General features: G+C 34.7%; 1 protein-coding gene across 2 annotated transcripts in view; it reads right to left on the reverse strand.

The window, feature by feature from the left end:
• Positions 1-18,173, reverse strand: part of LOC149796051 (DNA polymerase epsilon catalytic subunit A-like) — a 148,038-nt gene that overhangs the window by 80,369 nt on the left and 49,496 nt on the right. For both annotated transcript variants that reach the window (XM_089965969.1, XM_089965968.1), the window contains exons 22-25: positions 9,441-9,585; positions 6,269-6,469; positions 3,974-4,126; positions 1,713-1,838 (exon numbers count right to left, since the gene is read on the reverse strand). In XM_089965969.1, the coding sequence (XP_089822095.1) occupies positions 1,713-1,838; positions 3,974-4,126; positions 6,269-6,469; positions 9,441-9,585 (625 nt within the window). The remainder of the gene's footprint in view (positions 1-1,712; positions 1,839-3,973; positions 4,127-6,268; positions 6,470-9,440; positions 9,586-18,173) is intronic.

Raw genomic sequence — 18,173 nt, forward strand, 5'->3', positions numbered from 1 at the left:
TTCAGTCTCCTAAATCAGTGCCTTGCCATAGTCTATGGATTCATTATCTGTAACATAATGCTGTATTAGGGTTTCAAGTCCATCAACTCCATAGCCTGATTGTTCAGACTGAGGTATTTTGATCAAACTAAGTTGCATTTTAATTTCTATGTAGATTCTAATTTATTCAATTTATCTCAACCCTTAGAGTGCTGGGCAAGTTTGCAGCACAATATTTCTAAAAAATGAAAATTTCAGTCTACTTCTAAACTGCCTGTTTTAACTAGGCTTGGTAAAAACAATTAATGAATGTGTTGCATTCAAAATCATTTGCAGGTTCAAAATCGCCCCCTGGTATTTCCAGTAATATTTTTCCGGCATGCCATCTTATTTTATGTCATCTCTCATGTACATCCGACTTGCATTCAGCTCATCATCACTATTATCAGTCACAATTAACAAATGAAATGGTCATTTTGGACGTTTGATCTTATTGCAACTTCTGTTCAACAGCCTGCATTAAAATGTACCCGAAACATACCCCACATAAGCAATGCCTTGTGTTTCAACAACGCACCTCGGGTTGTATTCCAGTCTTTTACAATATAGACCAAACAAATTGCCTGGTCTGCTTGTCCCTTATGATTAAAGATTAAAACTCCACTTCGCATCTTTTCTTTTGTCATAGTCTCGTGTTAAAACGCAAGTAGCAATTAGTTTCATACCATTTGGTAAACAACTACTGTGAAATGTTCTCATTTCCTTAAGTCCTTGTGATTATTGTATTGTTTGTCAAGCAGAATGTATTGAGTTAGCCTCTGGCAGTTTGTCCGAGGTTTTGAAAGGTACTGTTTGATCCACGTCGCCAAATTTAAGGCAACTCTGCAAATTGCTAAAAGTACAACTCGTTAGATTTCTCTGACAGTTGTGTGTTTGGATATGAAAGGTGCTCATCTCTAATTATTAACTACTTAATGGATTTCATTCAAAGTTAGGAATATGTAGCACATACAGGTGGCGTTTACAAAATAATCACAGGAGACTCAATACATTGCTTGGCAAACAATAAAATGGACACAAGTTCTCAAATCATTCTGAACTATTTGAATGTATGTCACTGATTTGAAGGTGACTATATCATAAATGAAGGAAAAAAATAGATGAAATAACTGTTCACAAATCCTCCAGCTGTGAGTATAAGTGAACTGTTAGTTTTGCTTCAATTTCACTCTCTTAAAAATGCATCCATTTCCAGAATCTATTCTAACTATCATATCATCTTTCTCAATATATGCACCTATGCTGTTACTATTCCAATTATAACTGCATTTTAACTCTTTCCAATCTACATATCTATGTGCAAATATATTTTTATAAAAGATTAACTATCAACATATGGCTGTAAGGTGCCAACAGAGATACAAGGGAAACAATATATATGATGTGATTTGCTTTTTATTTTGCTAATGTTGGGGTATTATGTTTGGGGTAAACTCTAATTTGTTCAAGTTCAATTTTCCAGTGAGCCTGACCAAGACAAGCTGACTTTTATAAGATGTGTCAATCTTTGCTATTGAGTGAGAGAAAGACAAGAATAACATTCATGATGGGTAATTACATTGTGCAAATAAGAACAAGATCAAGAAAGGCAGATTGAGAAATTACACGCGCGAGATAGAGTGTACGCCAGAGAACTTCTTAAGGTGATCATAACCATCAAACAGGAGCTATACCTCTGCTAATCGCTTTGCTGTACTGATAGAGGTAGACTTCTGCTGTCCATACTCCTCCAACTTTCTGGACATGCTTCTCTTCTCTGCAATCAGCTCAAAAAGTTCAGAGTCTGGCATGTTGGCTGCCTATGGAAAAATAAACTACATAGAGGCTTTCATCATGCATAATGTATATACGTGGTTTATAAAAATATTTCGTCAGGAAATAAATAAAAAGGATTTTTCAAGCACAATAAATATCTTCGCATAAACTGGGAATGAATGTTGATTATCAAAGTAGAGTTCACAAACTTCAGAATAATGTGCCTCCATCTACACCGGACAGATAAAAATATTATTTGCTCGAGTATCTAAATCCTTCTAATGGGTTCATGCAAATATTTTGAAGTTCATTGCTGTCGACATTTTGTTCACTGTTGCCAAAAGATTTCAGAGATTTTAGAGCTAAAGTCCAATGCAAAATTTCCTTCCAAATTGCATCCCAGCATGTTTGCACCAGATACAAGTTCTGTAGTAATACTTCATTTATTGCAACTATAAAAAATCAACACTGTATTATTCAAGTAATGTTTCAAGTGAATTTAGGGCCAGAAACATACCATTTTGAGTCTTATTTTTTACTACCATGACTTCCTCCCCTTCAGTACAACCGGAGGCAAATTTAGCTCCTTTAACATACATGACATCAGAGTATCCTTTATTTTACATCATGAGATGATTACCATATAATCAGGTGGTATTAAGGACTTGTATAACCCAACATTTTTCATGCGTTTGTTCTGACTATCATTTTCAAGCATTATTGCCCATATTTTTGTAGCCAACCTGTAAATCATGTACAAAACCCAACAAAATTCAAGCATCTTGAATCCTGTATACAAGTCACTTTAAGCAAGGCAAATTATTCTAGTATATGCCAATGATGTACAGTACTGGAATGAAGTCAAATGAAAAAAAGATGCAAGCATTACAGACTTTCATTTAAATTGCATATGAGCAGAACTTAATTTACATGAGAAATTGTTGGTTTTAAGTTAAGGTTTCTTAACAGCAGGCCTGGTGATTTATTTAAAGAAGAATGTATTATACATTTTCACAGATCATAGGAATTGTGCTTTTACTTTATTTACCCGAGAAGGTATGTGCGATTTGGATTTTGAACATAGCCTTTAAAAAATTTTCAGTCCTATCATTACGATGTCTGCAGTGTGGCAGTTTATAGTGATGCCTAGCACTGGGACATCATGTCGCAGACATGTAGCATGATGTCCCACCCAGCCACATTATCCTGACACTAGGCCGACCAGTTGTAAGACTAACCTCTTAATGCAGAGCACAAGTGAGGCAGCTATTAGTATCATTTTTGTAAGTCTTTGGTATGACTCAGCTGGGCATCAAACTCACGACCTCCCACATCAGAGGCAGATGCTATAACCACTTGCGACTTGTTTTCCATTAGTATCATTGAGTTGGGCTAGAGCTTTGTTTACACGAGAAAGCATTGCATATTTTCCATTCAAATCAAAGAAGGTGAGCTAGCACTGAATTTCCATGAGAAAGTGATGCACATTTTCTATTCAAATCAAAGGCATTCAGCTAGCATTCTATTTACGAACAAGTGTTGCATGTTTTGGATTGTAAGAGTGGAGCTAGAGCTTTACTTAGATGAGAATTACTTGCACGTTTTTCATTCAAGAATATTAAAGCAGAGTTTCATAAACATAAAATATGATTTCTATTAGGCTCACAGAGGTACAGCTTTATTTACGTAAGAGAATGCTCATGTTTTTCCATTTTTGGACTGCAATAGTACAGCTAGCACTTGATTTACAGGAGAGAGTGTACCATTTCCATTCGTTTGGTATCATAGTAGCAAAGCCAGCACTTTATTTACACGAGAAAGCAGATTTTTTTATATTATTTGCACGTTTTAATTTCTATTAGGATCAAAAGGGTTAAGCTTCATTTGCACAAGTACTGTACATTTATTTTGTGGTTTGGCATGAAGCAAACAAAGAATGCATGAGCAAATTTTTTAACAGAGTCATGTTGGAGGCTAACTATAAAAACAGATAAGAATCCTACCTTGCTATACAGTAGGTATAGCCAGTAATCAGCCACTGTTCTCCATGTCAGAACCCTACCTTGCTATACAGTACATCTAGCCAGTATTCAGCCACTGTTCTCCATGTAGGAACCCTACCTTGCTATACTGGAATCTAGCCAGTAGTCAGCCTCTATTCTCCATGCAGGAACCCTACCTTGCTATACAGGACATCTAGCCAGTAGTCAGCCACTTTTGCCACAGCTGCATAGCACTCTTCTAAAGTTGTTCCTTTCAGAAAGGCCTCAAACACCGAGGACTGTAAAATCTTGATCAGTTCTAACTCTCCATTCCTTTTCACTTCAAATCCCTGTGGAAAATGATTTAACAGAATTAACATGAATTTAAATTCCCAGATATGCTGCCATGACTGTATCAAAAGGGGAGAACCCCCCTCCCCTTGTCAACAAGGGGGAGTTGGGCATATGCTTAGCTAGCTTAAGCAAGCTGGTAAAGTGTTCTTCATAACTATTGCACAACTTTCCATGTGTCACAAATATTGCCTCAGTTATCTGTGCTCCAAAACAAGACACTCTTTTACTAAAATGAGCTGTGCCAAAGTCTCATTTTCACCAATCTGTGTTTTGCCAACTACAATTCCAGATTTCTTATTTATTCCATAATGCTGTATTAGGGTCCCTAGTCCATCACTGCCATATTCCGCTTATTCAAGAGGTTAATTTGATCAAAACAAAAATAGGAATAATTTTTTAATTTCTATTTTATCCTTATTTATCAGTTTATTTTAACCCTGAAAGTGCTAGCAGTTTTAGCACAGGATCCCTTAGTGTTGAAATGTTTGAGAAAAAAAATGAAAATTGCACTCGACTTTCAAATTGCCTGCATATTAATTAGGCCTTTTCTACATTTAATTTCAAAACTCCACAAATACAGGGTTGACTAGCATGCCTTCTGTTTTTGTCTATGTCATATGCATATTCAAGTTCTTGTGCAAAATATGTAACCTAATTAATGCAAGTTCAAAATTCCTACAGAAAATATAATAATATAAAAGAATTACTGTGAAATCAAATCTTTCTTGAAAATACAATGCTATAATGAGATTATAATGATTTCAGTTCCTATGGAAAACATCTGTTAAAATTCTTTCAGTCATTCTCCGATGTTTTAAAGTGAATTTGAGCCCGGCTAAAATTATGCAAACGAGGGGCAGGTGTGATCCAATTGGGTCTAAAAACAGTATTTTTTAAAAATAACATGACCTGGTTATTCTTAATATGAAGCCTCACGCCCGATTCAGTTTCAATTCATGAATTAAAAAGTTGTCAAGTAATAAATAATGAGTAAAGTTCCAAGTTAAATTACTGGTATATAACTGACAAACATTAATTTCTTTCTGACAAATCAACATTTCCCCCAAATGAAGCAATTTAAGATGAAAGTTAAAAGTATAGATAAAGTGGGAAATTTCTTCTCTGCATACATTCCAACCCACCAAGAGGCATCAGCATAATTACTGCTATTATAAGTAGCAAAAGAGCATAATTCGGGCATTAAAAGTGTGATCTATATATTATATGCCAGAATTACAGCACACATGAAAAAAGATAATTTTTACTACTAGCCTTGTTTGGTAGCTGGTAAAAATACTTGTCATAAAGGGCTAAATCAATATGGATTAGAACCAGAATACAAACACAAAATATACTGAAAAATTATTTATGTTCAGCACTCCATCTTGTCAACATGTGTAGCTTTGGCTGAATGATTGTGAACTGGAATCCTTACATTACTCTCGTATTCTTCCTTTCAAGTTTGTAAAGTGGTGTTGATTTGTCCATTTTTTTGATAAGACATGTTTTGAAGTTTGAAAGGTCCATCTGCTCTAATTATTTCCATCATGCAACATCCACAACTCATACTGTAAACCATTTCACTTAACATCTGGTACCATTTTCTTTAAAAATATAGACTAGTCCATTACCTAACTTAACATGCAAAAAAAAATGAATGTTAGGCAAAGTTCATTTATGAAGAAACCAGTCTGTTTTATTAGAAAGGTGTCATTTACAGTTGCTAAAAATAGCAAATAAGTGATCGTATGCTATTCTTACACAGCAGTCACCTTTTTAAGAATATTTTCACATTAATACAAGTGAAATGAAAGAGATCATAATAAAAATGACAAAAACAAATTTTCTTACTTTAGTTTTAATTTTTTACGTAGCAGAAAAGTGTAGTCCATATAGTTCAGTGGAATACATTAATTTGGTGGGGGGGGGGGAAGCATAATGATTACACCAAAAGCGTAATGGTTGGCATGTATGTCTCTGGTCCAGGCAATGTTTATTTACATGCATATTAATGTCTTTACTTCTTAGCAGTGAATTGTTTACGGACATTAACTTTTTATCCAATAGGAGACTCCTATGGTTCAAGCAAACTTTGATGACGCCTGGATATACAAACATTTCGCAAACAAGTAACTCACCTTAAGCTCAGCCAGGGAGCCATCAAAGTTAAAGACTGCATATCTCTTCTTCAGTTTTTTTCCCTCTTCCTTTGATGCAGGTAAAATCATGGCCAAATATGGCCCATCCACCTCAAAGAAAATGGAGTTTTCACTCCGGATGGAATAGTTCAATGTGGATGGATCCACCAGTTCCTGGTACTGGTCATTAGTGAAGTAATCCTAGGAAATAATGAGACTAAATATCATTCAAGCGCATAGGAGCTATTCTTTGTTAACATTTTGGGGGCATATCCCAAAAGAAGAAGCTAGCTATGCCCAGCATGTCAAGCCGAGCCTCCCGCCACCCTTCCTGGCCTCAAAATTAAAGATTAAGATAATTTTCAGGCTTCCATGACCAACTGTACCCAGCAAATTGACTAAATACAAACACCTGGTCACTCAGGTCTGAAATCTAGGTCAAACTTCTGCACAGATTTGATGATCAAAAACCCAACCAGATCCTGATACAGGTGCTGACAAGCACTATATACCCACCACATGCAGAATTCTGTCCCTGGCAAAGCATAACTACTATAAAACTTTTGCTAATACATGATAGCAACTACTGGGTATATTGCTAATACTTGATAGAAACTACTGGGTATATTGCTAGTACATGATAGAAACTACTGGGTAAATTGCTAATACCTGATAACAACTACTGGGTAAATTGCTAATACATGATAGCAACTATTGGGTAAATTGCTAGTACATGATAACAACTACTGGGTATATTGCTAATACATGATAGCAACTACTGGGTAAATTGCTAATACTTGATAGCATCTACTGGATAAATTGCTAATACATGATAGCAAATACTGGGTAAATTGCTAATATATGATAGCAACTACTGGGTAAATTGCTAATATATGATAGCAACTGCTGGGTAAATTGCTAATACTTGATAACTACTGGGTAAATTGCTGAATGCACTACTGAGAAAAGTGCACACTCTCAAACGTAAGAATAATTCCCTTTGATAAGAAAAGTATACCCTAATTATAATTATTAAAAATAAGATTACATGCAGTATTAATGTACATCCACTTAATGTAGGTCTCCATGGTCAACATTTGGAAATATAAATGTTTAGTATCAATGTAGAAGTTATATTTCTATCCACTGTGCAAGATAACTACCATATATACTTGTGTACAAGCCCGTTTGCGTATAAGCAGATACCCATACTGAACAGATATAAACACTAAAAAGTGCATGACCTGCATATAAGCAGACTTACAACTCCGAGGCATCTCAAGATACACAAGGTAAGTTCTAAATGCATTTATTTAGGCAAACTTGTATTTTACTTATACTTATCTCGAGGTTGGCGTGCATAATTATTAAAAAGAAATGGTATATACTTGTTTGAAAAGTAATTATTTAATTTTCTGTTTTCTTATAAAGTTTCAGAAATAATGCTTCAAAAATTATGCTAATACTATAAAAGCTGAGTTGTAGTTTGCTTTAATGTAAGCGACCTTACAACATACCTGTCAACCTTCACGCTGGGAGGAAAAACAAAACCTCCTGATTTTTGAGTCTCTCCATGCCCACCTCCTGATTTCATAATATCTTCAGATTTTTGTAGAGAACTCCTGATTATTACATTACTTCTTCTAAATAAGAAAAGTCCTACATGCTCTGTTGTATTATTGTTGTGACGAAATAATTATTTTATTATAAAGAATCCGCTTCTTCACTAAACAGAATGCTAAGTTTAAACATTATTCACATAAATTAATGTTTTTAAAACTCTATAATAAAACAAAAATAAAAAAATAAACCAGAACAATAAAATCGTTCACAATTAATTTTAATCCCAAGAATGATCACTATGAATGCTGTAACTCCATATGATATAGCTGCATTCCCACGAAAGAAACTCACACGAGTGAACACCTGGCATTTTTATACCATATGTACCCATGTTAAACTGGTATAGTTACTGGTCAAAATTCCCTCTTATCACAAGCCTGTTTCAGGGTTTTAATGATTAACTGACCTGTACTGCCATCGCAAAACGAAAGACAAATTCACCTTGTTCAGCTAAAACACAAAACTAAAACTGACTGATGTTGATCTTAGTTGATCTCTATGAGAATTATAGCCTTTATTATTACCACTCTTCGTGATGGTTTAAATTGTGATGGTTATGTGAATTGTACAAATAAATGTGCGTACCTTTTTAAAAATATTATCTCAATTTGTAGGATCGCTTTATATCATTGAAAATTAGCTACTCGTGAGCGCGTGATTCAACGTAAATGAAACAGCTATCAAGGACTAGCTGAAATGTTATCTGGAAGAATGCAATTTGGTCGAAAGAATGAATAAAGCAATATCTACATCTATGTTTGGGAATAAGTAAGGATTTAAGTGGCGCTATGCATGCTTTGCACAGTACATTATAGTTCAGCATGGTCTCCCTGGTAAACACAACAAACTGCGAATTGTGAAGTCTGTATTTATCTTTATTTAACTTCATGGAGAAATCAGAAAATATGCACATGCAAAATAATAACAAGATCAATCATAGTACTTTATAACAGTTTAATAATTTTCCGGACACTGAAAGTTACTTTTTTTTATATGCCTATGTCTTAGGACAAGGAATTATTTTTTTTTTTACAGCCATTACAATAGTCAACAAAAGGATCTAAAAACTGTCAAGTTTACACACTGGCCTGAAGATAGGTCGACACCCCCCCCCCTTCTTCCAGGCATTTATATTTTCCAAAATTATTTGGCTAATACACGAGTATATACAGAACCTAGAGTCCCAAATGAGTTGCATTGTCAATTTGTGAAAGTAAATGAATTTAAATCTAAAAGGATTAATGATGATCAATTTATATCAAAAGAAAATATATGAATAGAATATATAGTTATCATTATTTGATTTGTATAACAGTATCAATTAAGAAATCTGTATGAATTGTCCATACACCCTTCTGCTTTTTCACAGTATTATGATCAATAAATTTTAAAATTACCGAGAATACCTGGCTAGTCTCCCTGCCCATTCCACACTGTTATCATGAACACCAGAACTAACATAGCCCTGTACTGCTGGTGACAACAAATTTCACAAGGAGATACTATGTATGGCACTGGAACCATTTCAAATAACAGTCAAGGACCTTACCTTCACCATGATGTTTAACATGGCTCCTGGGTAAGAGATGGTCACCTTTGGCTTCTTGGGATTGGTGGTTTTGACGACATAATTTTCTGGGAATGTTGCTGGTAGGACACACCAGATACCATCTGTATCCAATTCCAAAGGACGCCTAAAAAAATTAAATGGCTAACAACTCGGTCACTTAGAGATATAGCTGGACATATTGGGCTCCAACTACTCAAAGCAAAAGCACATCAACTGAAGGCTAGTTATCAGTCCATGGATAAAGAATAGTGGCTGTTTCCATGATTTAATTTGAAATGATAACGGTTATCACCAATATTTGGCAAAGTGATCAGTCCATGGATAAAGAAAAGTGGCTGTTCCCATGATTTAATTTGAAATGGTAACGGTTATCACCAATATTTAGCAAAGAAATTCAAACCCATGGGATAAATAGTTTAATCAGAACCAAAGTTTTGTGGCAAAATGATGTATAAAGGTCGCAATATAAACAGATTATCCTAAAGGTTTCATTTTCAGTCTCCAATAAATACTAGTGACAATTCTGCACAACACCCTGCACAGTTTGATTGCATGTTAAAAAATGGAAATAAAGAGGTCTTTAAAGGGACAGACACGTAACTGACTGAAGGGACTTTATAACCGAAGAATGTCGAGAGCATCTTTTACATTCTTCAGAGCACAAAAACCAGCTAGTGATGGACAGAAATGTTGACCTGGCACCAACTTCATTTAAGACTAACAAGCCACCGTAAGTCTTTTGGCGAAAACTGGCTCCTAAGACTTCCCGTTTGAAGGAGCAATGCAATATTGGCCATACTCAGTATCAGATTGCCATTTCTATTTAGTACAAAATAGACTTCTAACGTCTTTTGGTGAAAGTACAATATTGATCTGCCTGGTCACCAAGGGAAAGTGGCCACAATAAGATTTTCAAGGTGCCCATTGTGTCGGTCATATTAGAAGATTCATGAACACCATTCAATTTTATGACCAAGTAGACACCACAAGAAGTCATCCAGTGAAAACGTCATGCTGATGTGACCTTTCCCTCAGAAGAAATAGTTGCAAGATTTTAGCCATTACCAGGTAGATTATGTATCTAAATAGAACTTTCATTTCATAAGGAAGAGCGATGATTTTCAACATGGACACTGTGGCAGTCATACTGGACAAATGATTGGCACTACTTTTATTTAGGACCAACTAAATATTACGTCTTCTAGTTAAAGCCTTAAATCAATACAACATCAACACGAATAATTACAAGATTTTCAAGACAACCACTGTACAACTAGACACCAAAAGAAGTCTTTAGTGAAAAAGAGTAACAAAAGCAAGATTTTTGAGAAGGTCATTTTGGTAGCCAAACTGGATAGTCAAGTGGCACCATTTACATTTACGACCAATTAGGCAGTGGGAACATAATCAACATACCTTAGTATTGTTTCCTTTCAAGCCTTTAATTCTAAAGAATTCTATAGCAATATATATATATATATATATATATATATATATATATATATATATATATATATATATACACACACACATATACATGCATCTTATAAAAAATAAACATTTCCTATTTCAGTATAAAAAACAAAAACCACAAATAATTAGAATTTTGTCTTGCAACAAAGAGAGTTAAACCCTAAATTTATCTGTGCCAATAAAATCCCAAGCAAGATTTATCAAACACCATAATCTCCTCAAGAAGATCTAGTTAAAAATCCATCATTTAAAAAACATTTTCAAAAGGTATGATTTAAATGTTGACAAAAGACCTTAAAAATTATATACTGTTGTATAAACAAGGACTGAATTTTCTGTAAAACTGACTAGACTTCTTGTAATTTGATAAACCAGTCCCCAAACCTGTATTAATACTTTATTAATATATAATACAAGGGACAACAATTTCTCATTTCAGCTCCGAGATTCAACAGTTTGGACTACAAATTTGAATTAAAACGAATAGCAGTCCATTTTCTAATCCGGTTTTCCTCCGAATATTCCCACCCCATTTTTCATATTTGGGTCATTCAGGTTGGGGTGTGGGGTCGTTGCAATTGCATATCGAAAACTTGGAATTTTCCACTGCGGTGCGGTAACGACATGTGGCAGTTGCTTACCAGCAGCCCTAGAAAATTTAAATGCATGTTATATCAACTTATACCTTCAAATTGAGAGAAAAATGACTTATTTTCTTGTTTTGTCTTTATTCTGCTGACAGACTAAACCAAACTAAAACATTGATGAAACCTGACCTGGTACTCACCATTTGTGTTACTAGCCACTTCACGAATCTCCAACGATGTCATCGGAAGTCCATTAGTCACGTCATATAAACAACAAACTCCATTTTAATGTTGTTGTAGAGAAATTCAATTATATTAAATGAAAGATACTTTTTGTAAAAACCATCAATTTGGCCAGTCTGATTTATCAAGCAGATATCACATGTCAACTTGGTAGCCCATGATGCAACAAAACTCCAAAAGTTGTTCTCAGAATATATAAATATGAAAAACTTTGTGTTCTTTCGTTTTTGTATTTTGATTACAATCAGTATACAACTTTCATTTAATATTTTTTCTTCTTCTCTACAACATTTGAAAATGTGGGTTGCTAAATTTTGTGTACTCATGTGACTAGCAATGTAAATCGCGAGTACCAGGTCACATTTCATCAACTCAATTTTAATACTCACAATTTATGAGAAAATAAGTAATTTTCATATCCATTTCATACATGTATCACTCGATCTAACAACATTTAAAGTTTGCTAGGCCATCCGGTAAGCGGCTATGCTTTGCCAACATGATGTTTGCCTCTAGTGGAGTGGTTTTCATAGCTTCCACGTAAGGAAAGATACGGATATCAAGATGACTTAGAAAATAAAACTTTACTAGATGAATCTAATCCATTGATCATTTGGAAAGACTCAGCATATATGTTTATTGCAAGCAACCAAATGATACATACTGCACCATCTGAATATTCTGGTTCAAACTTGATACATTTAACTCACGATCAGTTTAGTTAAACTGAGTTACTTGATTGTTTCGTGCATCAAGTGGTAGCGGAAAATTCCTGGGTCTTTCCCTGACTTTCATCAATATTTGCAAAATTCCAGGACTTTTCCCAGTCAGGAACAATTTTATAAATTCTCCAGACTTTTCCCCGATTTCCTGGTAATGTGGGAACCCTGCTTCTTAATTTCATTTGAGATTCTTATTTATTCAATTTATCTTAACCCTTATAGGGCTATGAAATTTAGTAGTACATGATCCCACTGGGCTAAATCATTTGATAAAAGAAATGAAATGAAAATTACATCATGCTTTTAAATTGTATTTCAATTAGGCTTGGTACATTTAATTTTGATATACAACTGAAAGAGGGTCTGACCTGAATGCCATCTGTTTTTGTCCATCCCGCATGCACGTCTGTCTCAATATCATTCGATGGTATTTTCATTTAAACTTTCTCAACTCAGTTTTAATATAGTTCATAAAAATCATAGCCATCATCAGCCAAAAGAAATCATCTTATTAAGAGGAACAATGCTGGGAATTGTCCATGTTAGTGTTCTAGGTGACCTTTATTTTAAACCATTTTTAATAGAGTGTTCAAGGTGACCTTTATTTTAAACCATTTATAAGTGTTCTAGGTGACCTTTATTTTAAACCATTTTTAATAGAGTGTTCAAGGTGACCTTTATTTTAAACCATTTATAATAGTGTTCTAGGTGACCTTTATTTTAAACAATTTTTAATACAGTGTTCAAAGTGACCTTTATTTTAAACAATTTTTAATAGTGTACAAGGTGACCTTTATTTTAAACCATTTTTAATAGTGTTCTAGGTGACCTTTATTTTAAACAATTTTTAATAGAATGTCCTTGATGCAAGTTTCAAACCTCGACAATAATTGTGTCAGGGCTGAATGTGACAACAAAATTAGTTGAATAACCATTCATGTAAAGCCAAAAAACTATAGGTGCAAACAGTTGCCTACCAGAGTTGTCACGACAAGTGCTATGATGCCTCTACAAGTGGCACGACTTGCATCACAGCAAATACTTTATGGGTTAACAGTTAAATTTGTTTACAGTGCCAAGTACATGTGTATATGAGCAACTTTAAAGTAATTTGCAGGGGTTCTGAGCATCATTGCTCTCCGCCATTTGAACATCCTGGCATCTCTGCTAGTAGCAGTTATTTCTCTACCATTAAGGAATCAAATGATGAGCCACAAAACATGTCATTCTCCCGTCTATTCTTGTAATTTAAACGTCACATAACTTGTACATTAGTTGTAAAATTTTCTCTGAATTTCAAATCCAGACTCACCTCTTTGTGGGCTGGCAATTCAATGTACATCATGGGTTGACATCCAGACATTAGTAGTTCAAAGTGGGAAACAAGTTTCTGTGCTAATTTTTATGCACCAGCTGCAAAGCATCATGTATTTTCATGATTTTTTAAAATATTTGTTTCCAGCCTTGGTCAATATTTTTCTTGTCAAGTGTGAACTGAACAATTTTTAATTCTTGGTGTTGGATGAACCCTCAGTTTTATTGCAATATTTAGGCACATCATCACTAGCATAGTCTGATATGTGATTAGCCTGAGGGTCGTTTTTATTCACCGTGCCAATTACATCACTGTGCCGATGACAGAAACATCTGCTCTCAGACTGCCATTAGAAGTATTACAGCCAAAATAATGAAGGGTCACAACTTAGTCCCACTTACCTAGCCTCACCAACAAATCTCTCCTGATTTTTCTTAGGAACCAATCAGAACTGAGCAAATGACACAGGAAATATATGTTTAACAATCTGTTATGTGGATCTATATTTTGTAACTCCTGGTATATGATTTTATTATTATTTTTATTCATAGCTGTAAATTCTACAGAATAACTTTAGTTAAACTTTGCATATGTGACCCAATTATAAAGAATTTAGTATTACAGACAATCCATAAAAAGACGCTTAGTAGTATTAATAATAATCTCAATGTGACTTCATGGTGCCTATGGCTTAATTTCTCATTGGCTGGTGGGGTTTTGACATTTCTAGAAGGATTCAGTAACTTTCCATTTGTTGGGTTTGGTCACATGCATAGGCAGATTTGATGCAAAATGAGTAGTGTATTCTGTCACTTGGGGTCTACTGTGAAATTCAGTAGTGATAGTGTTCACATCTGACCATTACTGAATGGAATTAAAGAACAATTTAGATTATAAAACATGCATTTTCTAAATCTAAAGATGTTTCTCTTTCAAGGCTCTCCAAAAACATTGAAGTCAGAAAGATGATCATGTACAAAACCACAAAATGTATCACACGAAACAAGTTTGATTATATTCCTATAAATTGGCATGTAAAGTCATTTCAGAATACAGAATAAAAATTCTTACTTTATTCTGCTGCATTATGTTGCAAAGTGGGAACAACATAATGAACATAAATTATGTTTTGTTTCCTTTCAAACCTTCAATTCTAAAGAAATCTATAGCAATATCTATATGCATCTCATAGAAACATTCCCTACTATCGTATGAAGAAAACAATAAACGCAAATAATTAGAATCTTGTGTTGTAACGGAAAGAATTTAACTCTGAAATTACCTGTGGCAACAAAATCCCAAACAAGATTTTTCAAACGACCTAATCTTCTTAAGACGATCTGGTTAAAAAACCATCATTTAAACAACATTTTCAAACGGGTTTATTTAAATTTTGACAAAAGACCTTCAAAATTATATACTGTTGTATAAACAAGGACTGAATTTCCTGTAAAATCAGCTTGTCTTGTAATTCGTTAAACCAGTCCCCAAACATGTATTGATACAGGGGCTCGTATCGTTTAATATATACATGAATGACAGTTTCTCATTTCATCTGTTACAGCATTTTGGACTACAAATTTGGCTTAAAATGAATAGCAATCCGTTTTTTAATCAGAGTTTCTTCCAAATATTTGCACCCCATTTTTCATATTTGGACATTTAGGTTGGGGTTGTTGCAATTGCACATTAAAAATTTGGAATTTGCTGCCACTGCGGTAGCGACATATGGAAGTCGCTTATCAGCAGGACTAGAAAATTTAAAATTATGTTATACTGATTCATACCTGCATTAAATCGATAGGAAAATGATAAGATGAAACTACGGCGTAGATGAAACCCAACCCAGTACTCACCATTTGCATTACTAGTCACACATCTCAAATGATGACGCCGGAAGTCCAATAGTCACATGATATCAACAACAAACTCCTTTATACAGTAGTCCCCCTCTTATAAGGCAACCCCTAATGCAGCAGGGAAGTGGCCTTATAATGCGGGTGGCCGTTCTAGAGGGGGATGACAAATGCGAATAGTAAATACATATGAAGAAAGTCACAAGTACATTTAATTTTAAATATTTAATATTTTCATTAAAAAATCACATGCATGTGAAATAAATGTAAAACAAACTGTGTCATCATTTTCAAAAGAATGCTATGAATAACCATTGATACAGTTTTAAAACTGTCTTTATAATTATGCTACAGATCACATCATCTGTCACTTTGTTGGTAACATTCTAAAAAACAAATCAGTCTCGTCACATTAAAAATATCCTTGCTGTCATATCCCCTGCGTATATCGTTTAGTCTTTTGTTCCAATCTTTGACAACATTATTAACATCAGCTGATTCTCCACTAAGGACAGAATACTTAATATTGTGTCGCACTTGAAATCTGTGCAACCATCCGTTACATGGGGTAAAGTAGTCATATCCCAATTCAACTAACAAAATTGTTGCTTTTTCTTGTCATTCAAATCAGGATACAAACGTCTCCTGGCTCAAACAATCTTCCTTTCTCCATCCATTTCACCTTCCCACTTCTGCAGAATTGTCTCATTATCGTTCACGATATTGTTTATCTGAATCTTCCCGACATTAGTTTTCTGCAAGGATCCTCGATGACCGCACCCCCACCCCCCCGGTCAGTTGAATTACTTTCACTTTCTCTTCTAAACTGATCATTTTTCTTTTCCTCTTTAACATGTTGATCTTTTTGCAGTAAGTTGTTCATGTTGCCAACTACAATACTGATAAAATAATTTTGTATGCATCTAAACAAATTGCCATGTGTTTTTAAAGGAAGTGATCTTGTCACGTGATTCATTAGTCGCAGTCTGGTACCCTATTGTTTTTATACGTTTCTTTACACTAAGTGAGAGAAGCCAAAACGGCTTCGATATGTACCATTAACATCACGCAGATTTGACCTTGCGGCCGTTAGGATTCGTAATTTTGACAATTATTGTCAGTAGTAATAGCCACTGATTATCAAAATGAACAAACTCAACGTCTTACTAAGGGAAGCCATAAAAGCTATCAAGCCATTTTCCTGCTGACTTGGGTATTGTACATCGATACTGCCACTTCTCAGCTGTTACTACTGTTCAATAATTGTAATCTTAACAATTATCAGTGACTAAACCGGACATCTTATGATAACACAGCAGTAAGGCTAATTGGATTACATGTAAGTACCCTTTTGTATGGATTAAAATTTGAGTCTTTCTCGGTTTTTATGGAATAAATTTGGCTTCTCGTGAGGCGTAAATGATGTAATATTAACCTTAGTGGTGAATGTACTTTACTCAACACTTCTTTCAGTAACGAAAACCTGACAACGGGGAAACAGAAATCTGATTACTTAACACACGTTATGAATAAAATACTGGTTCTGGATACATATTCAAATAAAATGCGGCCGCTTGTGAGGGGTAAATTTTATATTATTGCACTAATATGCTGGCCGCGTTAGCCGGGTGGCCTTTCGCGAGGGGTACTTTTGAACACAAACTCATCGGTGCCAACGGATTGTGGCCGCTGGTCAGGGGGGCCATTCAAGAGGGGGACTACTGTAATGTTGTTGTACAAAAATTCAATTATATTGAATGAAAGTCTGATACTTTTGTAAAAACCAGCAATCTGACCAGTCTGAGTTGTCAAGCAGAGAGCACATGTCAATGTGGTAGTCGTGTGTAACAACAAAACGCCAGAAGTTGTTCTTGGAATATAAAAATATGGAGAATTTTGTGTTCTTTCGTTTTTGTACTTTATTACAACCAGTATATGGCATTCATTTAATTTTTTAAATTTTTTTTCTCTCTACAACATTTGAAAATGTGGGTTGTTAGATTTGTGTACTCATGCGACTAGCAATGCAAATCGCGAGTACCAGGCCACATTTCACGAATGACAGTTTTATCTTGTCTTCCAGTAGATAAAAGATATAACAGTTTTAATACTCACAATTTCTGAGAAAATAAGTAATTTTCATATCAGTTTCATGCATGTATCACTCGATCTAACGTTTCAAGTTTTCAAGGCCATCCGGTAAGCGGCTACGCTTTGCCACCACCATGATGGCCTCTTGTGATGCTAGATTGTTTGAAAATAAAAGTCTACTAGATGAATCTAATCCACTAGGTGACTGGATTGGCTCAGCATATTATTTCTAGTAACCAAAGGATCCATACTGCACCCTCCATGTATTCTGGTTAGAACTCGATAAATTTAACTCAAGATCAGTTACGACTCAATTACATGATTGTTTCGGGCATCAAGTGGTGGCAGAAAATTCCCGGGTTTTGCCATACTTCCATCAATATTTCGAAATTTTAGGACTTCTCACGGTCGGGGAAAAAATTATC

Source organism: Sinohyriopsis cumingii, chromosome 7, assembly GCF_028554795.1.
Source record: "Sinohyriopsis cumingii isolate HCF-2022 chromosome 7, ASM2855479v2, whole genome shotgun sequence".
NCBI classification, from domain to species: Eukaryota; Metazoa; Mollusca; class Bivalvia; order Unionida; family Unionidae; genus Sinohyriopsis; species Sinohyriopsis cumingii.